This window comes from Podarcis vaucheri, assembly GCF_965113315.1.
Source record: "Podarcis vaucheri genome assembly, chromosome: 4".
In the NCBI taxonomy this organism is placed as follows: domain Eukaryota; kingdom Metazoa; phylum Chordata; class Lepidosauria; order Squamata; family Lacertidae; genus Podarcis; species Podarcis vaucheri.
The window spans coordinates 66711685-66737116 of NC_138762.1; the positions used below are offsets into that span (position 1 = coordinate 66711685).

Genomic DNA, 25432 nt, shown 5'->3' on the forward strand with positions numbered 1-25432 from the left:
CACGAATTCATGAGTGGTTAGTGTCAGACTAGGACCTGCAAGACCAGAGTTCAAACCCAGACTAGGATATGAATAACTAGGACTAGGATAAATAAAAAAAAAATTCCTTCCAGTAGCACCTTAAAGACCAACTAAGTTAGTTCTTGGTATAAAATTTAAAAATTAATAATAAGTGGCAGGGGGGTGTAGGGCCATGTTCACTGGCTCCACCCATCACATAGCCATCCCAGGGAGCCTGTGCATGTTCAGCTGAGTCCATGTAGGCTGTTCCACGTGATCTGAAGCCCTGGCCATACAAGGTGCTCAGCTGAATGGGCCTTTCATCTGACCTTCCACCTAATGAGAAGGTGGAGCAAAGAGAGTCGGCAACATTGTGGTAAGCCCAGCGGCTATGGCTCTGCTCCTTCCTTCATGCATCCATGAATGCGTGAGAGGAAGTGGTCTTGGGCTGCCCCCAAGATTTGGGGGCCAGTGTGTGCTGCTCGTGTGTGATGCCATGCACACGTTGCATGACATCACACAAGTCTCCCAACGCCGTGCAGGCCAGTGCAGTCTTCCGCTATCTATGATTTAATATTATTTATATTAATTCATTTTAAAATGTGCATTTATACTTATGAATTGCCATGTCATCTTTTTAATGATTGATGTCCGTTCGGTTTTGGCAGTGCCTTTTCTCCCTTTTTGTCTATGCCTAAATGGCTACCATGAGAAGAGGCTATTGCTCGCTCTCCTTCATGTTCTGCAGAAATATCCTTGTGCATCATGTATGGGCATGAGCAGTGCCACCATGCTGGCTGAGACCTTTAAGCTAGGAGAGGGCAACCTGTGACCCTTTAGCTGTAGCTGGACTCCCAATTCCCATCAGCCCCAGTCAGCATAACCCTTAGGACAGATCTACACTCTAATTTTTAACATTAAGCAGTGCCATTTTTCTAGAAAAAGAGGTGCCAGAACTCACCATGAACGCCTCCCTTGTTCTCTTATAATGAGTTCCGGCTGGAAAAAAAAGCTCTGACATTAAGGAAGGGTTTTGATAACGTATATGGATGCATGACGTCCTACTATTCATGTGTTATTAAAACGTGACACCGGAGCTGCAAGCAACCAGCAGTAGGGAGACAGTGTTTTTATGGGGGAAACAAAGGTAAGAAACGCTTTAATTAACAGGTATGCCCTGTGACGTTTTAGAATGATATATCTAATATCATTCTAATAATGTTAAACAGGTCAGTGTAGATCCAGCTTCAGACAGGGATGGTGGGAGTTGTAGTCTAACAACATCTAGAGGCCCATGGCTTCCCACCCCTGTAATACTGTGAGCTGCTATGTAATCCTAGTGACTTGTTGGATTAAGTCTGATTCTAGTTGCTGATTGAACTTGGAAGGATGTGCTCCATTATACCTCACAAGAAGAACGGCCAGCCAGCTTCATTGGAACGGCTTGTCGGAGTTCATGAAAATAAATCCTGTGACAACTGGACTGAGTTTCCTGTCCACTGTTGCACTTGGACTCCATTATAAGCTCATTTCTAATCTTTGCATTTTGCCAATGGGTGAGATTCAATGGAAGCATTTCTGCTCATGCAGAGAAACTGGGCCCCTGTCCAATGTTTTCTGAGGGTAATTTGCTGCTGCTGCTCCAACAGCCGATGTAGTAAGTTGCCGCTCTGTTAAAATGTGGCTTATCCCTGTTGATACTGCAGTGAGAAAGGACACTGGTGAAGAACCTTGTTGTTGCCAATGGTTCCCTTGCACATGCATAAACCATTCTTTATGATCACCTTCAGTATCTGCTTGTTGAATGATGGCCTTTTTGAAAAGTTCCATTCCAGACTAGGGACAAGATCAATACATATCTTTCAAGCTGAATTTTCAGTACCGCATCTTCAACGGATTTCACATTCCAATCATTTTTAGCATAGATCTTTCTAGGAATAAAGTGGAGCTATGTATTAAACCTCCATTCATTCACAACAGAGAGGCTGGCCGTAGATAAACATGCACAGTTTAACACACTTTAGTCCCAGTGCAATCGATGGCACTTAAACAAGTGTGCCCAGATTAAAACTACTGCTTCCCCATCATGATATGCAGGGCCAAATTAGCTGATGACAGGCCTAGCCAGCCCAGCATTCTACTCTCATAATGACCAACCAGATACCTATGAGAATCCCAGAAGCAAGACATTCACTCTCTCCTGGTGGTATTCAGGGGCATACTGACTCTGCCACTGGAATGGATATATAGCCATTGATAGCCTTATCCTCAATTAATTTGCCTGATCTCCTTTCAAAGCCATCCAACTTGGTGGCCATCTCTATATCTGGTGGTAGTGAATCCCATCCGAGAGAGATTACTGTGGGCTTCAGTTGGTACAAAATGTTTAGCTGCTATTTTGTAATGTTTTATTAGTTTCAATAGGCTTGAAACTAGAGAACACAGCTGGATAAGTAATATCAAAGTGTATCAGGTATATATATATATATATATATATATATATATATATATATATGCAGTTGGGGGATATCAGGACCGTGGCATTGTGGGAAGGTGAGTTTGACGTGCATCCTTAAGAGTATCCTTATGATGCTCTGTATCTCTGGCAGTCACCAGGAAGACCAATTTACCTGAGCATCTAAATGTATATGTTAGCTGCCATCACCTGCTGAATACAGAGCAGCAACTTGGCTAAAAGACCCGAGGCAAGGATATGCAGTGAGATAATACAGGTTGTTCAGAATCCCCTTGGATCAAACCACACCAGCTGTACTTTAAACAGTTTGATTTATTAACAAAACATACAGAGCATGGGATTGCACTCAGTGCAGCCTTTTATTTTTCATTTAAGCTAACTTCTAAACTTGCCTTACTTCCCAACGTAGGCAGGTAGCTTCTACTACATGCTGTAGGATTATTTCAGTCTAAAACCAGCAGTATTGTGTTCCTTCCTCCTGGAAGATGAACATTGTGAACTTCATGTATCTTCCCCAGCTAAACTCCAGTTGAAGACTCTGAGTGCAGGATGTAGTATTCCTTTATATGTCTTGGCTTCCCCCCAAGAATCCTGAGAACTGGATTCTTTGCAGAGTGCAGAGAGTTGTTAGGAGACTACTGTCTCCCTCACATAGCTAAAATTCCCAGAGTTCCCTGGGGAAGAGGGAATGATCATTAAACTACTCTATAGCTCTGTGAGTCTAACAACTCTCAGCAGTGTTAAACTACAGTTCCCGGGATTCTTTTGGGAGAAGTCATGACTTCTTAAAGTGGTATGATACTGCTTTGAATGTATAGTGCAGATGAGGTCTTAAACATTTTGGGCATTTTAACGTTTAACCTTCCCAATTCTGTGTGAAAAGGGATTGTAACCCTCCACCCCTGCTGTGGTCTCGGTCCCAATGAGGAGCACCTACATCTGCAGAGAGAAATCATCCACTGGCTCAATGGGAAGCTGGAGCAAGTAGTGGGCACAGGAACCATGGCAATAGCAATGGATTACAAAGCAGATTTTTGAGGGCGTGAGATGGTTGAAGTCACCTTCTCTGAGCAGAACGGTGTTTATGGGAGACACTCCCTCCCGCAGGAGAAAGTTAGGATCTAAGTCATGGTGGTTCATGCTCCCTGTTTCGATGGTGTTGAGTAGTTCTGTCGTCATGATAGAAGCCCAGCTAGCAACCTCCCAGTAATATTTTTCCCCCAGCAAGCTCTATAAGTCAAAAGAAACTGACCTCCTTCTGGCAATACTGAAACAGAAAAAATCTGTCCCTTGGAGTTCTACATGTCACAGCAGTTTTAGCCTCCAACTCTTAGTAGAAGGGCACGAAGACATCCTGGGAGCCTGGAGTGGCGAATAGTCAGTTTAATGAGCCATTGTGACAATTGTGAACGATGAAGACAGGAAAAGCCTACAGAGAGAGGGATGTTTCTAAGACAGGATGTCCGTAATAATGCTAAATGCGATGACTGGTTTGCCCACAGGCATGTTCTTGGGCACTTTTTCAAACACGTAGCAACAGATATACACTTCTCTGTGATTGCCTTTCATTCTTTCTCAAAACAGTAGGAAGTGCTCTGTTCTGGTTCCATTACCCATCACATTTCTTTTCCTGTATTTCCTGTGTGATGTGCCAAATTCTAGCTCTGGAACCATCAATACAACAGGAAGTTGTGGAACTCTTCCTTGGGACACATTTCCTTTAAAGAAATAACATCATTTCCTTGCAAGAGGTTTTGGTAACTGAGGGTTAAACTGCACACAACATTAAATTGTGTAATTTCCTGTCACAATGTTTGTTTGTTTGGGCCTGCAGCAGCTGCTATTTGCAGTTTAAATTATCAGGATCAGTCTTGCACCTTGTGGTCCTGACAGGAATCGCAGCTACAAAACTACTGATTGCATTTGAAAAGAGGCTTCAGTTGACATCAGTTGACCAGGTGCTATTTGAAGCTGAAAACAGTTACTTGTAACCTCAAACCATCTTTTTAATGTAATGTGTAGTTTGGCCCTGAGTCTGGAATTTACTGCTCTTTCTGCCCAATAAAAAACAGGCACTTTCAAACAGATGGATAGAGCAGCTTAGGTAATATAGACAATATACTAATGAGTGGCAGCGGAGAACATACTGTATCTGTAGTCCTAATCTAAAACTAAATTCTAAAGATGGTTTGATAAATATTATTTGTATTTTAAAATCAGGCTTCTGCATTCTCCATAAGCTATTTTGATGACATCAGTTGACATTTGATGTCAATATTCTTTTATCTAACATGGGGTAGGAAACCTCAATCCTGGGGCTCAAATACAGCCCTCCAGGCCTCTCTTAACTAGCCACCTGGATTCTCCCCAAGCCACTCTCTTCCTAGTCACACACCCTTATCCTAAGCCATATCCCTCTCTGGCCCTGCTCTGCACCTCCCTTGAGTGTTTTTGCATGGCTGGACTGTGTCCTTAAATGCTTTCACACTTCTTGTTTGCCTGGAGGAAAGGTAAAGGGGCAAGTGTGAGTGTGCATAGACACTAGCCATACCTTACACAGATAAAATTCACATTGGTTGTCTGTTCCACATTTGCCACTAGCATGTGGCCTCTAGAAGTTTGTCCAGTAGGAAGCACAACCCTCAGAGGAAAAGGGTTCCCCATCCCTGGTTTAACCAGTGAGCTCTTCCATACTCAGATAAACCTTGCAGCTTTTAATCATTTTACTTTTTCATGACCATGGAATATTAAAACAGTAAGGATTTGAGTTCAAGGTCACAGTGCTTATGATTCACCTACAGACTCAAAGTAAGAGCTAGTGTTGCATCTATGTAGAAGTTGGGGGAAGCATGCACTATAAGCTGTGTTTTTTTAATTTTAATTAGATTTTTAATTTTATTGATTTTTTTTAAAAAAACCCTTTGCAATTGCCTATATTGTTGACTGCCTTTTGCACATTTTCCAATCACAAGTAGCATTTCTAAACAATGTTTCTAGAGCCATTCTATAAGCCGAGGCAGGAAGCTTAAATCAAGGGCCGCACGGTGACATTTTGAGTGTCAGGCGCTCTCTTTCTAAAATGGGTCTGGGACACAAAACACTACGTTAAAATATATAGTTGATTGTAACGACAGAGCTTTACTATCGTCATCGCTGAGAATAAAACGTCTGACCCGTCTTTACATATCAATCATCACAGCATCCCTTTGAGATGAGTTCAGCTGAGGTAGGCCAACGCACCTGAGGCCACTGAGTGAACTTCAGGGCTGAGTGGGGATTTAATCAGGATTTCTCAGATTGCTATCAAACCAGCAACTAAACAACTACAACAACAACTAAAAAACAACAACCAAAATCTGAATAACCAGTTTAGGTCAATTATTGTATGTGTAGTTTACTATTTATACGTATATAACATGCTGAATAGTGAGCATTAACACTTTATGTCCGATATCCGATTCTGCAGCTGGTAAACATTTCACAGAATCATAGAGTTGGAAGGGGCCCCAGGGGCCATCTCGTCCCTTGACACAGCTGTCAGTAAAATACAGCCTCCACTCATTAAACAGACTCCTAAGAAGGGCTGCTCCAACTACAGAAACCCCCTTCATGATTTTCTAAACATGAAGGGCAAAGCAACTTCAAAGAGAAGTGGGATCATGCATTTAGCCCTGCCCCTGATGCCAAGAGGCTCCGCCCAGCCCTGCCCCCAACATCCATGTCTAAAATCCCTGGTAGAGGACATGGATCCAGAGATCACACTAAGGGTGGCCAAATTCCGTGTGACTCCCATAAAACTTAGGGAACAAGCTGTGCTACCATAATGACTAAGGCCTTAAATGACAATTTTAGGTTATATTTTAGTGATTAAGATATAACAGCAGTTAAAAAATATATAAGTTACATCTATATTGTCTCTGTTATACCCAATTGCAAATTCAAATGTATCCCTATCATGTTTTATGACTTCCCTGATATTGTATGTGAGCTGGAATTGGTCTGTGACTGAAATAATACATTTGTTGTCTGAAGTAGGAAAGCTTTTGCATGTAGTCCGCCCCATGAGCAGGTGTTTCCTCAGATTCTGGAATCCTGATCACGCAAGAATCCAGGGTAGCCTTCATATGTTTGTAGAGGTCTACACACCAAGGTTTCTCCCTCTAGATCTGCACATGAATGTGGGGAGATTGGTAGCAGGAAGAGCTATACAATGACAGGAGCAGGGTCACAGTCAGGGTGCTGTGCTGCTCTGCCTTGAGCACAGTTTGGAACAAGTGGCTGTGAAAAGCCACAAACAAAAAGCCTGGGGAAAGCTGTATATTTGGAGCTTTTCACCCTAAAACTTTTCACAGCACAGCCTGAATAGTTACCTTATAACTAAGGACCAAACTAGGTGTGACAATATTCATGTCTTTAGCCTCTGCATGGCTGAAATGTTGAAATAAATAGCCAGCTTGGGGATAGTAAAGCCTGGTCAAGGACCATGACATGGTGGAGTTTTGACCTCTCCATGGTCCTGTTCAGAATACTCCACAACACATATGCACAGGTGCTGTTCACAGTGGGAAGAAAATGCTCATTGCAAATAGCAGGCATGGGGGCCCTGATTAGCATTGTCACTTATGCATCACCAAAAAGGGTGGAATGCATCATTAAAAAAGGAGGGATCAAAAAAAAAAAAGAAACAGATCTGGATCAACGTATAAGTATGGATGCAATAATACATATGTATAAATGCAAGTTTAGAAGTGATTACTATGCATTCAAATTGAAACACATAGTTTGGAAGACATAGTGTGGCCAGATGACAGGTGTTGCTGTTTAGACTTCTGTCCAGATGCTAAATGCAAGGCCATTGTCCTCTTTGTTAGGGTTGATTATCATTAAACGGGAATTGAGTGGACAATCCTGCAAATAGAGGATGCCTTCAAACAGAGGACTGTTCTCTAAAGCACGACGAATGGCCATCCTAGCTACAATTCCAGCTGGAATCATCGCAGGAGCAAAGGAATTCAAACTACCCTCCACCTCATGCAGTGGTTCTAACTTTCACCCCAATTAAAGGTTTTTTTTATTAAAAAAAAGCCACAAAAGTGACCACACAGATGTTGAGAATTCCATTCCTCCCGTGCTGCAGATGTGTGTGTGGGATTGTTACATGTCACATGTCTGTTTACATTCCAGCACTGATTGTTGGAGTCTTGTGAGGGGAAATTGAGATACGCTGTTTCCACTCTGTATAGCTTTTGCTTTTGCAGTTCTCTCTCCGAGGAAGAAAGACACAGAGAGGAGCCATGTTTTCTTTGTTCTGTTACGTTTGATGTAATTTGCAATAAATTAGGCTTAGTTGTTACTCCTCAAGGCTGAGCTTCTGTTTTGAACTATGCCTGCCGTGTGCTCCTGTCCCAGCGTGACGGGAGACCGGAGGAAAGAATCCTGGGCCACGCTGAGGTGGGGAGAGGCACCAGGCCTCGGCGTTATCACCCAACAACAGGGCCCACATATGTCAATAGACTCATGCCTAGTTTGGCTGTAAATAACAACTTAGAAAGACATACACAAAACTGGCATTGACAAAGAGTAACCATGATGGATTATTTTGTTTACTGATTCATCTTTCTAGGGATTTTATTTTCTAGATCACAATGGCCTAGTCGGGTCAGTTCCTCCCGACATACTAATGATAAATGCCCTTGAAAATGATCTCGACAGTATACATCCTTCCCATTAGTCTTGTTTTGCCAACTGCAGTGCCAGACTGATAAAAAAAAAATTATGCTAAAGACTGTTTGAGACCATTCACTTAATGGCTGGCTATGCTATCCTTAATACTTGAAGTATGCAGCTACGCTAACCTGAATATTTGAAGAGGCATAACTCACCCTAAATGTTGCAGTTTAAAAGAATCACTATAAATCTGCACAGATTATAGCCGTGGAATATAAGGGAGAAACTCATTGAGAGGAAAGCTGAATCCACATTTCTTAAACCTTTCTACTGTGTAATCCACTAAACAATACTTCTGCAATTTTATGAAAAATGCAAATGTTTAAACCAAAAGACAGGAAAGCATATATTATCAATACACTTGCTTGACTTTTCACTTGATGTGTAAGATAAATTCATAATTAGATATAATTTTTGTGAATTTTGAGATTCGTAGTTCAACACTTGGGATCTTAACATCCATCATCACCTTGCAAATCTTGTTTAATGTGGAGCTGACTATAATCATTAAGAGCTAAATTTGTTTTCTGTATTTTCAATCACTAGGTTTTTAAGAGCAAGCAAAGTATTGTGCAAAACCCCATTCCAACATCGTTTCATTAAACAATTCACCCAGAATGTCAATATAACAGTTCAATGCTGCTTTTGTATTGATTAGTTGACAGGGCATGCCCATGTAGCTAGAATCGGCACATCCAACCCTTAAAAACTGCAGAAACATAGGATTCTCCAAACATTAATCAGTGGTCATCTAGTTCTATATTGTCTATACCAGGGGCCAAGAACCTCTTTTTTTTCCTGCTGAGAGTTGCATTTCTGCAGGAGGAGGAATGGTTCCCCCAGTGGAGCAGAGTTGCAACAATGGGCTTCCAGCAGCAGTGAGACTGCTGAATCCTAGGAGGGAAGGGTGCCAAGGTCAGGACTGTGTGGACACACCGGTGGAAACATTACAATGCTTCTGAGGGTGTATCTGCTCAGCCCTGACCTCACCACCACCTCATCTCTTTCCCCTTTCCAACTGGTACACAGCAACAATGCTGTTGCCAGAAAGCTGCTGTTGTGGCTCTGTCCCACCAGGAGAGCCACCCCTGCCTAGGTGGAATCTGTTGGGAGTTGCATGCTGGCAGTGGGCGGGACCAAACGTTGACAGAATCAAAATTAGGCAGACACCCCTTCTCTCTTCCCCTGTCCTCTTTGTCACCCCCCTTTCCTCTCTTGTCTTTCAGCTATGTTTCTCCCCTCCTTGTCAACCACATAAAAATTAGACCCTGGGCCGTGTGAAATTAGATTGGTGTAACATGGAGCCTGGTGTACACTTACTGTCCGGAGTTACAGACAGAACAAAAGAAACACAATACATCTCTTACAAACAAAAAGAAATAGAACAATACATCTCGAATGCACAAAATATTCCAGCCATCAACTTCCGACTTCCTTGATATGGGTTCTTTGTTTCCTTACTTACTTGCATCTATTTTTCAACAAATTTAATCTTTAGTAAATCTTGTTTGTATTCTTTATACCATATTCAATTCCTAGAGTTATTCAAAGCATTGTAAAGTTTTTATATGGGAACACCGTTCTTTTAAATATTGTCTATAGATCTCCCATTCCTTTTTAAACTTGGGTCGGTCAATCTGTAATCTTTTCCATCATGTCTGCTAGTTCCATGTAGTCAAGCGTTTTTACTTGCCACTCCTCTTTTGATGGAATTTTATCTCCTTTCCACCCCTTGGCAATCATCATCCTTGCTGCCCTTGTTGCATTCAAAATTATCCTTCTTTTCCCCCTTGGGATGTCTGATGCCATTATGCCTAAGAGGAAGGCTTCCGGTTTTTTTATTAAAGGTTATTTTGAACAGTTTTTTTTCAATTCATTATATATAAGTTCCAAAAGCTCTTTATTTTTTGCAACCCCACCACATGTGGTACATTGTTTCCTCTAACTCTCTACGCTTCCAGCATAAATTTGAGTTGGTTCTGTACATTTTGGACAGTTTGCTGGGGGTGATGTACCACCTGTATAGCATCTTCATAAAGTAAAACTTTAAGATGGGCTTTTTAATGGCATCAAGTAAATACTTTCGATTTGCATTCAATTCCCTAAAAATTGAAAACTGGTTTATAATGGACTCACTCTATGATTTAGTAGTAATAATAATGCCTTCATTGTCAATGTACAACCTGTGTACAATGAAATTAACCACAGAAGTAGTAGTAAGGGGGAACAGTCAGGTATTATTTAATGTGGCGATTTCATGGGTAGCTTGTCTTCCTTGCTATTCTAGATGAACTATGATCACAACTAATAGGCAAGAAGTCAGTGGCTCAAATGCAGGAAAGATGTGTTACTTTTGAGCTGCAGAGCCTCTCACTTCCATGCTAATAAAATGGCATTGTAGAAGATGTCAAGTAACTGTGGCAAGCTTCTCTTCAAGTGCATTTCCCATTAAAAGGCTGACAAAAATGGTCCAAGAGGAGTCATCATCTTACTCAAGTGAAACAGACATGTTGCCAATTGAGAGGGTGCCTTGGACAGCAGCTTATAGTAAAATGGTTTGGGGGGGTAGGGAGAGGCACAGCTGGCTCCTGTGGTAGAATATGGAAAACTTTCAACCACCACTGCATTTCCATGTTGAATGTTTGCCTGTGCAAGGCAAAGGGAAATAAAGATGGCAATGGCTAGCCAGATAAGGTGCATTGCCTTTAAGAAGCACAATGGGGACCTGAAACAAAACACTGCAGTATATCCTCTTCTCCAAACAGGAATGCTCCTGCTCAGGGTTCCAGTCAGTCATGGCTTCATCAGAAATATGGTAAACCATAAGGGGCTCAAGCAGGCCCCGCCCATTTCTGTTCTAACTGACACCCAGCATTCTGAGGCTACTGAGTTTGCTCAGTTTTCAGCATGTTGTTTTGCCCCAGGGCTTTTTTAATAGCTTATTTTGTACTTCTATAACTACTGGAGTTTCACCGAGCATGCTTATACCTTCTCCTTGTTTCCTGGTGGCCCCATCTTGGCTCTTTCTGTTGCTGCGCCTCCATCTGAGTTTGCTATTAGAGTGATCTGTGGACAGGTATGGGAATGACTATTTACAATCAGTTTTCATTAAATGACAATAGGTAATATTTCCCCCCAAATGTTATTTAGCTATACCATCTGAATAGCAAACAAAGAAATAGATATAGTACTCCTACATCAGAATTTGCCACAAAGGTAGGAATTTTCCCTTGAACACTTTCTTTGCTGTGAAAATTTTAGTGCCCTTCCTTAAAATGAATGGTGGTTCCATGTGCAAACTGCAGGATCTATTTATTTAAATAAGCATGTAAGAACCTCTAAATTTGAGGTGATTTGATGCAAGAAAGTTGGGTGTGACTAACTAATACTGTTTATATTTACAGTGGAACCTCAGTTTACAGACGCTTCAGGTTACATACTCTTCAGGTTACAGACTCCACTAACCCAGAAATAGTACCTTGGGTTAAGAACTTTGCTTCAGGATGAGAACAGAAATCGTGCTCTGGCGGCACGGCTGCAGTGGGAGGCCCCATTAGCTCAAGTGGTGCTTCAGGTTAAGAACAGTTTCAGGTTATGAACAGACCTCCGGAAAGAATTAAGTTCTTAACCCGAGGTACCACTGTACTTAAAAGCAAGCCACATTTATTTCAATGAAATTTGCTTCTAAGGTGACATGTTTAGAATTACTCGCTAACTCTCATTGAAATTTCATTCACTATCATGGAAAAATTAAAAACCAGTTTAATTTCTTCTTTAGGATTAAATCTGCAAGCATAGCAGCCCCTCCAAAGTAGATAAAACTTATAACATTAGGTTATTGTGCTGGGTACTTTTCATGTTTCTTAAAGGAATCATCTATAAGTTTTGTTATTTGTTTTTAAATTTGGTTTGGCAGAATTGGATGAAATTTGCACACTTGTTACTTTTAAAGGAATGAATCCTACCAAGCTTCAGATGGATAGATGCAGCAGTTTCCCCACGAGGGCACTATTTACAGTCTGGGGATGGTTCAAGAAAGGATTCACTTAATCTCCCCTACTTTTTGTGAGCAATTTGAATGAAAAATGAGTGAGGAGCCTCTAGGTGAGAAACCTGTCAAATTGCAGGTAATTGGTCTTATGCTGGGCACCTTTAAAGTCGATGGGGGAAGAATACTAAAAGAGACTCGCTTCCCTCCCTGTGGTTTTGTCGATTTAATTATGAAAAGGGGCATGCATAATAAAGGTACCCCATGGAAAGTAACTTGCAGAATTTCAGGAGGATTCATGCAAGGGCTAGGGAATTATGATAAATGGAAGGGGGTGGAGCTTCAGGCTTGTGTTCTGCTGAATTAGCACCAAAAGCTGATTTGACTGGGCATGTGGGCACAGAAGAGGATGTTCTAAGCAAGCACCACTAGCAGAAATAGCAAAGAGAGCAGAACAAACAAGTATTAGGTGTCACCTTTAGGGAAGGGATATTGAAATAGTGTTATTGGTAAAGGTAAAGGTACACCTGACCATTAGGTCCAGTCGTGACCGACTCTGGGGTTGCGGTGCTCATCTCGCTTTATTGGCCGAGGGAGCCGGCATACAGCTTCCGAGTCATGTGGCCAGCATGACTAAGCTGCTTCTGGCGAACCAGAGCAGCGCACGGAAACGCCGTTTACCTTCCCGCTGGAGCGGTACCTATTTATCTACTTGCACTTTGACGTGCTTTCGAACTGCTAGGTTGGCAGGAGCAGGGACCGAGCAACGGGAGCTCACCCCGTCGCAGGGATTTGAACAGCTGGCCTTCTGATCGGCAAGTCCTAGGCTCTGTGGTTTAACCCACAGCGCCACCCGCGTCCCCAGTGTTATTGGAGACCATAGTAAAATCATTGCCTCTTATTAAAAGCCTGACCTGTCAGTCACAAGAAAGTTCTCCTTCCTCCACTATGACATTTTTTATTGTGGTGAGCCCTGGGAGTAATATTTCAGTTTCTGAAAGCACACTGCCTACAGAGTTTGTACTATATATCCTACTCTAAATCACCCTGCAGCACTTTAGAGATCCCTGCTTTAGTACAGGGTGCTTTGTGGAGATCTAGCTCTGGCTCCGGCAAGCCCTGAATCTGTCTGAAGTAGTTTTCAGATCAGGGTTCAGGAGTCACCTGATGCACATCTCCAACAAGTACACAAAGAGAAAGCCAAATCAAATATTTAGCAACCATTTTCTACAATGGGACCGATAATCCTACATAAAAGCACTGACCTATGTCCAATTATGGTTCTCCCCCCGCCACCTCCTCCAAAGCAGCTGGAAAAGCCATTACACCTGATGGCAATCAAAAGGAAGCAGCAGTGCTGATCCGACTAACATTTAGAAAATCTTTCATTAAATGATTTAACTGGGTAAAGACTAAAAAAATTGCTTCTCTTTCAAAAGAACTGCATGGCAGGATTTTAATTAAAGTGAATTAATATGGTATTTTCATTAATAATGCAGTGAAAAAGAACAAATCATGTGAAGGGAATTTAAGGAAGAAAAATACCCCTCAATTCTCTCTTTGCCCGACTGATTCTCACTTTTCTTCCATAACCCCTTTTGTTACTCAGTGTAAATAGTTGATTCAAAATCCCCTAAAGTATTAACAGATGAGTAGCCTTACAGAATTATTCTGAAATATATCTTCTCTCATGTTAATCATTTTTTGAGCTGCTTGGTTTTTGCCTATTCATTTTCTTGCCTTCTGAAAAACCGTATTGTTGACCCTATAAAAACAAAGACAGCAGTCCTAGACCCAGTTACCTGGGAGTAACACATGTATTGTAGGAGCACAGATAAAGACTTTTGTCCCTGATGCATAGCTAATAGCCCCATTGCTAGATATACATCTCCATATCCAGCAAAACAAGTGTCCAGCCAGTGCATAGGATGTGATGGAAATGAAGATATATATCTGCATTCTGCACATAGAGAGCTACTTCTGTGTGCAGTTCTCACTAGTTGATTGGGTTGTTTGCCTTACTTTGCTCTTGAAGGTATTCAGAACCCATTTTCACATTTTCTCTGCCTTCCCTTTGACCTAAACCTGAGCTTTCCCCCATGTCTTAAGTCAATATTCTATTGGCAGCACAGCCTGCCCAAAAGGCAATCTCCCTTTCCCTGAGTCAGCAGATCTACTTAAGCTTTCTCTTCGATGCTTATTGTTAGATGGAAACTTCAACAGATTGTTGAGATAGGTCCTTAGCCCCCTTAGTCTATGACATCATCCACTTCAAAGGGCTTCCTCTCTTGATAAGAAGGGAGTTTAATCAATGTGGCTGTCTGGAGACAGCCTTCTGGCCTTTTGACTGCTTGACTGACCAGTTTCCATGGATACCTGCTACTGACAGCCTTGGCCCAGCTGAGACACAGACATAATTTTGCTTTCCATGAACAATGAAACTAAATCCTTAGGTCACAAGTAACTCAAGACCAATTCATGGAGGAGAGGGCTATCAAGTGCTACTCGCATGGTAGCTTTTTCCACGCCACCCTCTCTGAGCTGCTTTATGAGGCAGGGATCATTTTCAGAAGGCCATTCCGGTGGGGTGACCCAAAAGGGGCAATTCTAATTCGGATTCAGTTGTTGGCAATGTTTAAATATCCACTTCTTTATTTCTCCAGGCTTTTGGTTGTTAACTGCGCCTTTTGACAGAGAGTTTATTGCCTGCTGCATTGTTTTTTAAAGGTTGCTTTTTATAATCTTAATGGCTATATTATAATATTGCATTGTGTTTCAAGATTGCTGCTAGCTGTCCTGGGCTCCATAGAAATAAATAAGAGAGGAAAATATAGAGCATGTAAATATATCCCAATCCACAATACAATCATGTAAACAAAATGGTACTGTAGGAGTTAAGGTTAAAATCTGATGCATAGTTCTACTCCTTAAACTCGGTACAATTGTAGACTAATTGATATCATATACGCATCATTTCTGAGATCAGAGATTCTCATGTAACATGTCGCCTTGCTTCTTTTTAACCTCAAGCTTTGATAATATATTGAATAGGATCTATGCTTTGGTTAGGATGATCACTGGGGAATGTAAAACGTCTTATTTTAAATTGGATTAAGTGGTTTGATTAGCGAAACAGGCTCCTACTGCAGGAGTTTTGAACAACAGCTATGTTCTATTTTTGAAGGCAGGAAACGAGAGCCATTTTGCTGGTGTACATTTTCCCAATGTGCCACTGTAATCTTCGGTAACTTCAGTTTCTACAATTAGAAACATCTTTTAAAAAATAAATATGCACTAACATGGTGTGAAGCTGAAGGGAAAGTTGAATAATTCAAAAACAAGCTGTGTGGATATGTGAGCAGCAGTTCAAATCAAAAGCACTTTGCAAGTACAGTCATACCTTGGAAGTCGAATGGAATCTGTTCCAGATGTCCGTTCGACTTCCAAAGCATTCGACTTCCAAATTGCGGCTTCTGATTGGCTGCAGGAAGGTCCTGCAGCCAATTGGAAGCTGTGGAAGCCCTGTCGGACGTTTGGCTTACAAAAGAACATTCGAAATCTGGAACTGTCACTTCCGGGTTTTGATCATTCGGGAGCCAAAACGTCCGAGTTCTGGGGTGTTCGACAACCAAGGTACAACTGTATTGCAAAGGTTTAGAGGTGCAGTTCTGTACTATAAAGCAGGAGTTCCCAAACTGTGGACTGTGATCCACCAGTGGTCCACAAGCTTCATTCAGGTGGTCTGTGGCAACGTGTGGCAGGTCTGTGAAGAACGCTTACAGTTTGAATCATATGGAATATAAAAAAGAAATGAAAATGCAGTTAAAAAGCATGTGGCATCTAGAATTCTGCAATTGTTGCATGAGTAGGCAGGATGGTAATCATTAAGTGCTTCAGAAATTTTCAAGTGGTCAGTGTGGAAAATACGTTTAGAAAACACTGCCGTTGATGTTTTCCACAGAGAAGGTATTAACAATTGTAAGTGGTACAGCCAACGCATGAAGTTAACATTGTCATTTTAAAAGTCGTGATTGGCCACCTATAGCGCATTCCTACACATACATGCTTTAAAGTCCCATCGTGCTCAGTGGGGCTTACTCCCAGATAAATGTGAATAGGAATGCAGCCTTAAACTTTCTCCCATTGAAATGATTGGCAAAGCCACCATTATTTCTTCAGTGTCATGAAATGAGCAGACCTCACAGAATAAACAAACTATAACAGAAACGCCAGGTGCATGTTGAGAATCTATTGGAAAAGCCCATTTGAGTTGATTTAAAATTTTGAGAAAAATGGGTGTGTAAATGGGACTTACGTGTGAACATATCAGAATCTGTGCTAGGCATTTCGTAAAGTAATAGCAGCCATAGGAAAATATAATGAATTCAGAGGAAGCATACTGCACAACATTTAAATGTATCCTTGTATTTGGAACCTGAATGCTATCCAAACATAAGTTCCATGTATTATTGCAGGGAAACTCCTACAAACAAACAAAAACCCTCTTTTAAAGCTCAATTTTTAAATTAGATAAGGCAGAGGGCACCAAGAGGAGTATTTAAGCACAGTGCCCATGGCTGCCACATTGGGGTTCTAGTCTTAGCTTCTGATGCAGCTGCATGGGCAATTGAGTATAACTGTGTGTGCATGTCATATATTCTTCCTGTTCACCCATGACATATAAAACAATAACATGGAGAATGGCCCTGCAACAGTTATTTGTTTCTTATTTTAGACTTGTGTACTCTGCCTCCCCACCGCCGCCATGAACTCAAAGTGGTTTACACCATGAAAACACACATAGCAATATATCCACTATAAAACTACACACACTCCATAAAAATGAATATCGCAAGAGAAGATGACTTTGGAAAGCTTTTATTATATTATATAGTTTACAAAATCCCTCTACTTCAACAAATTAGCAATCATTTCCATTCCCTTAAAAATAAATGCGCAAAAAAATTGTATACAGCAATCATTCAGAACACATATGTTTTAATCCTGTACTATTTATTCCCGAAGTAGTTATGTAACGACAACAAAAATGGCAGGAAAAATGAGAAGCCGGCTACAACTCTTTAATCCTCTACATTGCCTTCAGCAGCAGAAATACTGCTCCTTTCACAGTGCACCTACAACACTCTGAGTATGTGTAAAGGCAATCCTAATTATGTTTACTCAGAGGTAAGTCCTGTTATTGAATTCAATGGGGCTTACTGTCAAATAAGTAGGGTTAGGATTGCAGCCTAACCCATAGCTCCAATTTGAAATCAGTGGGACAAGTTATTTGTGACTTAATCCCATTGATTTCAGTGGAAACTTAAGTGCAACTAACTTTGTCTACATCCAGCCCTGACTATATACCGTATTTTTTGCACCATAACACTCACTTTTTTCCTCCTAGAAAGTAAGGGGAAATGTCTGTGCATGTTATGGAGGGAATGCCTACGGGTGGCATGCCTACGGATTTTCCTCCTCTAAAAACTACGTGCGTGTTATGGTTGGGTGCGTGTTATAGAGCGAAAAATACGGTATATATATGTACTGAAGGTTTTATATGTGCCTAAACCACTGCAGGTGCAACCAAACCCCTAAAGAATGCTGGCTTCTAGGGTGCAGGGAGTGGGTGGGTTCCTGAATCTGAACTATACATTTCACAGTTCTTTTACTTAATGAGTTTAACATCCAGGATCTACAACCAATGGGCAGAATCAGCATGGTTACAGGAAAGATCAGAATGTGGAGTCAGATATTTGCTTTCTGCTTTTATAGCAGCGGTTCCCTGCTGAAGAGAGAAATCTGCTTTTGCTATGGTCCTAGTTCCTATATGCAGTAAGATATTATCAGCCAAAGTTTGAGCAGAGGGGGATGGCTGAAAGTTATGGGGTGGGAGGGGCAAGAATTGAAATTAGCGAAGCGAACAAGAAAGAATTCCTCTTTCCTTTCTGGTCTTAGTAACCGTTTTTGCCTCAGACTTAGAATTAAGATTTATGTACTCTTACACAGACACTGTTCCACATTCTTCTGCCTAGAGGAATGTGGAAATAGTGCTAGCATACAATATGCAACACAGAAAGACCATACCTGAAGTCCAGACCAGATCATCACATGCATCTTTTATCACCAGGGAAGAAACAGCTCAGAGGGTTAGTGGAATTTTGAACAAGAAAGGATAAAGCAGCCACATTTTAATATTCTCTTCCTTTACCTCAAATTCTCAAAGCTATCATTGATCAAGGGGAAAAAATAATAAAAATATATGTGACAGGAAGTTTTGGATGTTTTCCCTCCACTTTAAACAGCATCATGGCCACCACACCAAGTTTGTCCACTGTGGTCTTCTGTAAAGCGCAAGTGTGCCATTTAAACCTTGTTAACTTAAGCCTGCAATATGACTACACTTAAATGTGAGTAAAGCCCAATGAATATAGTGGGACAAGCTTCGGAATAAAGATACATAGAGATAAACCTGCTTAAATCACAGAGTAGAATGTATTTATGAAAATAACCCATAAGAAACTATCCATCTGCATACATTTCTCTGAAAAGATCTGCCCTTTTTTATACTTTATATTTTGAATAGTTTCTATATCCTGAACAAGCAATTAAATAGTAGATCTGGGCAGGTCACCCACAGATATCAGGGCACACGAAACAACAAATCTGGTCGGCCAAGGCTGTTCTGAAGCAGCGGTAGGGCATTAACAGTTTGGAACTGTCCCAATAAGGGAGTGATTCCAGCAGGTGACTTCTTCAACATAGGACACTGGAGAGATCGCTACCAAACCCGACAGGAGTCTCCACCTCGATTCATTGTTGTTGATTCTAGGCAGTTGAAAGCTTTCTGGAACTCCTCAAAATTACTCATAGCACCAATAACTCTGCAGGGGAGGGAGAAAAGAAAGATAAGCGGACTCTTCTCCAGACTTTTGGAGATGTTGTTTCTACAGATTCATGAGGTATCCAGTTTGGACACTGTGTTCAATCATAGCTTGAACGGGATGCAACTGTGTTGATCTATATATTATATGTACAGGGTGAGTCCTTTAAGAGAGGCCCCGTGGATACAGAGTACACATGTTCCACGGCGCCTCTTTTAAAAGACTCACCCTGTATACGTTATATACATGTTTATCTATGAGAATGCCATAACCCACTCAACCACTTCAATCTGCTGAACTGGCACTGTTACAGGTCCCCCATAATGCCCATTCTGTGTGGCTAATAAATTGATATTTTAATTTCTTCACTGTACTCTTTTTGGTGTATGCTAAAAACATTTTTATTTAGACTCACTTACCCAGATATGTAGAATGTTGGTGAGTGTTTTCATCTGTTTTTCATTTATGGTTAATTCTAATTTTTTCCATATTTCAAATATTATTTTTTTGACAAAAAAATCTCTTTGTAAACCACTTTGAGAACACCAAGCAGTGTATAATATGTGTGTGTGTACTCTCTCTCTCTCTCTCTCTCTCTCTCTCTCTCTCTCACACACACACACACACACACATGCAGCAGTATGTATACCCAATTTTAAAAAATCTTCTGACAGTTGAAAAGTAATGCAACTTTTAGCTTTTAATTAGAAATGCAAACAATCTTGCAAAGAACTGTTCCAATATAAACTTCTAAAGCGCAGCAGGAACCCCCAACACAGCATGTAATAAAAGCAATTTAAAATGCACAAATCCTGCATGCTTGAGTGGTGGTCCAAGCTGGTGTCTGAGCCAGGTTGCTTCATGGAAGGGCCACCTCTGTCAGGAGTATTTAGCTTTTACCCATTCTATATGCAATGATTTGTTGTTGTTTTTTAAAGAGAGCATTTGCATAGAGATACCTCAGTTAGCAATCCTAACACCTGGGTTTTGTCAAAACAGAAGAACAGCATCCTGTTCTCACATGGGCCAGGCACCAGATGCCTGTGGGAAACCAGCAAGCAGCACCGGAACCCAAGAGCATTCTCTCCTGCTGCTGTTTCCAGCAACTGGCATTCAGAAGCCCCGCTGCTTCTCATCATGGAGTCTGAGCTCAGCCATCACGGTGAGTAAACGTCACATCCTTGAATTTGGCTTATCCTTTATTCAAGATCACAAGCTGCAACTTTCCCTCATAGAGGAGTTGCTCCACCCCTTGCGTCATTTTGGTTGCCCTTTTCTAACTCTACAATATCCTTTTTGAGGCACCCAGACCTGTACACAGTATTCAGGGCTGGATTTAGGTTTGATGAGCCCCTAAGGTAATGGGTTCATATGTCCAGCTGTCCTTTGTCAACAACAAATTGTCACTGTTTTTTGTGCTGAATGTATGCTATGTGGTAATTTATGGACCTAATAGGTATCTAAAGCCATTTGCACATAACAAATAGGAGCCTACACAACACAAAACACTGTTGCTGTATGTAGGTTTTATTTTATTTGTTTTTTATCTTATATTTTGGAAATGTACATCCAGGTTTTTTTTCCTTCATATTTTTTTGGGGCCCCCAAGAGAGTGGGGCCCTAAGCTATAGCTTGTTTAGCTTATACGTAAATCTGGCACTGACAGTATTCCAAATGCAGTCATATCCTATATTTGTAGACTTTATTATCCCTGACTTTATTTTCAATTGCTTTCCTAATGTTCTCTAGCATGGAATTTGCCTTTCTCGCAGTTGCCACTCATTAGGCCAGTACAGTGGTGCCTCGCAAGACGACGACAATTCGATCCGCAAGTCTCTTCGTCTTGCGGTTTTTTCGTCTTGCGATGCACGGTTTCCCATAGGAATGCATTGAAAATCAATTAATGCGTTCCTAGGGAAACCGCCTTCAGACCAGGTCCAGGGACAGTCTGTCCCCGCACCTCTTCTGAAGGCTGGGGGGGGGGCTTTTATTCCCATCCCCAGCATTTTAAAAAACCCCGGGACAGCGGAGGACTTCTCCGCTGTCCGGGCGATCTTAAAATGCTGGTGGGCGGCATTTTAAAATCGCCCCGGGACAGCGGAGGACTTCTCCGCTGTCCGGGGCGATTTAAAAGCCCCTGTGAAGGCAGGCAGGGGGGACAAAGACTTTTGCCCCCCCGCCCGCCTTCAGAAGGTGTCCCCCCCCCGCCCGGCTTCGCAGCAGCGCTACGAAGCCCGGCGGCTGGGGCAGGTGTTCCCGCCCCCCCACTTCGCTTCGGAGCACCGGGAGATCGCTTCTCCCCACCGCCCCTTGCTTCAAAAGAGGTCCGGGGGCAGCGGGAAGCGCTTCCCGCTGCCCCCGGACCTCTTTTGAAGCAAGGGGCGGTGGGGAGAAGCGATCTCCCTGCCGCCCCTTGCTTCAAAAGAGAAGACCCGCTGTCCCCGGGGCAAGCTTCGTTTTGCGAAGCAAGCCCATAGGGAAATTCGTCTTGCGAGGCGACTCGAAAACGAAAAAACCTTTCGTTTTGCGAGTTTTTCGTCTCGCGAGGCGTTCGTCTTGCGGAGTACCACTGTACCTTCATTAAGCTATCAGCTACAGCCCCATGGTCTCATTCATCCAACCACTAGTTGGAATCCAGAGAAAAAAGGCAACAGGGTCTTCCCAGTAGCATTCATTGTTAAATGTACATTTTAGCTACCTTTCATTAATCTGCTTCCTAAAGTAAACAACACTAATATTGTCAATCACCTTTTGAACCACACTTTAGACTTGGGCTTAATCATACTTGTTACCCCTTGTCTGAACTGCCTTCAGATCAGCAATCTCATCTTGCTGATGAGGTGACCAAAACTGCACACAATATTCTTGACGAGGGCACATTGCTAATTGGTCTAATGGCATTATAATCCTCTCTGTGTTATGCATTGATATACGGCTTGTTCATTGCCCAAGGCAGCATATTAAACAAGGATCTCAACAGTAGTGCCCCTAATTTTAGCCTGATCTTTTCCCCTGAGTTATTAACGTATTACCTACATAATAGTGATTTCTATGTGCTTAACTTAAATTACACTGTGGGTTCATTCAGTCTAAGACCCACTCAGAACAGACCCACTGAAATTAATAAACACGACAGTTAAATTTCAGTGGGTCTACTCTGAGTAATACCTAGTTGAATACCACCCTGCATCCCACCCATACACACACACACACACACACACACACACACACACGATTGGTATGGTACCTCTCAAATATTATTGTACCATAATTGAATTGTGTTGGTTCTGTGCTAAACTCTTATTGCAGAATTATAGCTCAGTCAGTAGAGCATATGACTCAATCTCAGGTTCATGGGTTTGAACCCCACATTGGGCAAACGATTGCAGGGGGTTAGAACAGATGGCCCTTGTGGTTTCTTCCAATTCTATGATTATTCTATGCATTCCCTAATCTCAAAAAGTAGTATATCTCCATTTTAACCATTCTGATGTTTTTCTTTCATCCTCAAATTGTGGTAAATGGACATTTTAGAAATTTAAGAACATAGGAAGATCTTCCCCTTACTGTGCAACCACTAAATATGTTCTCGGTTTCCTCCCAACCTCCTGGAGCAGATTTAGGAAGGGTGGGCATGTGGAGAGGAGAAAAGTTCCATTGCACAAGCTGAAACCTTTGCACTGACAGAACCACTTAGCAGGATACCGACCAGCGAGTTTTCCTCCTCCCTTTCTCTGCGATGGCCCAATGAGACCCCTCTGTGCCCAGGAAGTATGTGTTTGCAGGGCTCTGAATTGAGCCAAGTGTATAATGTTGAATGATTTGATAATAAAAAATAAACTTTACTGTGGAACACCTGTTGGATGTATAATACTACATTTGGAAAGGGTGAGGGTACAAAACCAGAACATATGCTCTTAAATTCAACATCAAACAGGTAAGTGCCTGGTCACTGAAGAGAAAAAGAAATACCGTATTTTTCGCTCCATAGGACGCACTTCCCCCCTCTTAAAAACTAAGAGGGAAAGTCTCTGCGTCCTATGGAGCGAATGCAGGGGGGAGGCAGGCAGGAAATGCCCCCAAGAGCCACACACAAGCTTTGTGCGGCTCTTGCGGGCTTTTCCCCAGGAGTGAGAAGGGACTGACGCAGCCAGTTAGTCCCTTCTCCCTCCTCATAGAAAAGCCTGCAGGAGCCGTGCGCTCCTTAAAGGGTGTGCGGCTCCTGTGGGCTTTTGCGGGAGGTGGGAGAATTGCCATAGCCGCGTGCAGCCTCTCCCTGCTGGAGAGGCTGCACAAGGCTAAAGAGGAAGCCAAGACAGCGAGTGGGATGGATCGCGCTCGCTGCCTTGGCTTCTTTAGCCGCGCTGGAGAGGTTTAGCTCCCGGCTGGCAGAAGCCAAGACAGCCAGCGGGATGGATTCCGCTCGCTGTCTTGGCTTCTTTGCTCTTTGGGGCTGGAAACCCGGGCTTCCCCCACGGCCCCAAGAAGCTCTGGGAGATGGGCTGGGGGGCGAAATATTTTTTTTCTTGATTTCCCCGTCTAAAAACTAGGTGCATCTTGTGGTCCAGTGCATCCTATAGAGCGAAAAATATGGTGCTATATTGGATACCAACTTTCTATCAACAGAACAGAGTTCACATTTATGGATCAGGTTGTTTCTGCCTCCCACACTTTGCTCTGTGGCCCATTATTTGCCCTCCCTGATATGGGTTGGATGGAAACTGGGTGCAATAAGGGGGAGGGGAGTGCTGCAAAGTTGAAAGGAATTGCACTCTCCCTTGTTGGAGGATCAACATAGGATCCAACCCCTGATGTTCTCATCTACTCTATTAAATACCCCAATGAATAGTGTTACTATTGTGGGGTAGAGAGACACACTTTAAAATACCTGAACTGAGGAGGGCTGTGGGCTCCAGTGTAGATTTGCTCTCTTGCACCTTCTGGTCTAAAGGCATTGCATCTCACCTAAGATTTAAAAACAGCAACAACAAGCCAGTGAATTTATCTCTACCCAAAATCCTCAATATAGTTCATTTATTTCTTTTTTTAAAAATATTACTCAACCAATCTTCACCAAAAGATTCCAGAGTCACATACATAAACAGTTATGGGCTCCAAACATTTTTTCCCCAGCACTTTACTTGTACAGGGAAGATTTTTCTGTTCCGTAAGTACATAAATTGCAATGCATTGGATGCCAACTGCAAATGCAACCTTGGCTATTTAGCTTTGTTTACTAAATACAAGTAAAATAAACATACTAAATTAGATCAACACCAGGAAATGTTCAAATGCTAACTGAAAAACTTCCCATGCACAGCTAAGGAATTTCCCTATTCATTTTTTTCCAGGAAAACACACATTACTGGTACAAAAATATGAATAAAACTATTCACGTGCCATCAATACAATGTAAAGATAAACCAATCAACATAGAGAACAAGGCAAGAAGCAATCAAAACACTAAAAATTAAAAAGCATTTAAATCAATCTGTTTACAATTGGTATTGTAGGACCAGACAGGTGTGAACAGAACAGTGTCAGCTAAAATATTCAAGAGCAGCCTTGTACACACTTATACATGCCCATGTAACTGTACATGAACTTCCTGTGAATGAGGACAGAGTCATGGGGCAAAGCTGCCTCATGAGCCTGCTGGAAGCAACATCACTGCCACTTAACTGGGAGCAGGGAGAGGCGAGAAAGTGGCCAGGTCCGGGCTGTGCACAGGTGGGAGCATCAAATTGGCTCCAGCACAATCAGGAAGACATGAACAAGCTGTCATGGCTCCAGGTCATGTTTGGACCAAAACAAACCATGATCCTCCATTTTGGCTTAACGCTAAGCCAGGGTTCTGTTACTCTCACAGGAGGAACAAAGCAAGAGCCATGGTAGGCCCATCAATTACGGTTTACTATGAAGTGCAAAAGCAGCCGATCTCTGAGTAGGTATGGTTTGTGCTTATAAAGGAGAAAGTGGGAAGTGAGAGAAAGAAAAGGAAAAGAGATGGCAGCTTGCTCCCCCCAAATCTACACTCCAAGAAAAGCTGTGAATTAAGAAAGTTCTTTTTGTAATCAAGCAGAATTGTCTATTCACCACTAATCGAGCAGCTAAATACATCCATCCATTCTGAAAGGGCATCTTGTACTACTCACATGAGCATAGCTTAGAAAGAAGAGCTGATTGTGGGTGAAGTCAATGCCTGGTAATAGGGCCTCTTCCACTCCTTGTCTCTTTTCTTTGATCCACTTCCTATAGGCCTGATGAGAAGCACAATGAACACATTTAACTAGGTGCAAATTTCATCAACCCTTGTTACTCGATGTGGGGAGTGTGTGTGTGTGTAAGAGATAGAGA

The 25432-nt window shown here is 42.0% G+C and overlaps 2 protein-coding genes across 8 annotated transcripts in view; one reads left to right on the plus strand and one right to left on the minus strand.

The window, feature by feature from the left end:
• The window catches only part of LOC309531227 (uncharacterized protein), a 216470-nt gene that overhangs the window by 65033 nt on the left and 126005 nt on the right, over positions 1-25432 (plus strand). For all 5 annotated transcript variants that reach the window (XM_082220610.1, XM_082220613.1, XM_082220614.1 and 2 more), the window contains exon 4: positions 20075-20237. In XM_082220610.1, coding sequence (XP_082076736.1) covers positions 20075-20237 — 163 coding nt within the window. The remainder of the gene's footprint in view (positions 1-20074; positions 20238-25432) is intronic.
• The window catches only part of PHEX (phosphate regulating endopeptidase X-linked), a 101301-nt gene continuing 94135 nt past the window's right edge, over positions 18267-25432 (minus strand). For all 3 annotated transcript variants that reach the window (XM_082220574.1, XM_082220573.1, XM_082220575.1), the window contains 3 exons: positions 25231-25335; positions 23964-24040; positions 18267-19075 (listed from right to left, as the gene is read on the minus strand). In XM_082220574.1, the coding sequence (XP_082076700.1) occupies positions 18973-19075; positions 23964-24040; positions 25231-25335 (285 nt within the window). In that variant the 3' untranslated portion in view covers positions 18267-18972. The remainder of the gene's footprint in view (positions 19076-23963; positions 24041-25230; positions 25336-25432) is intronic.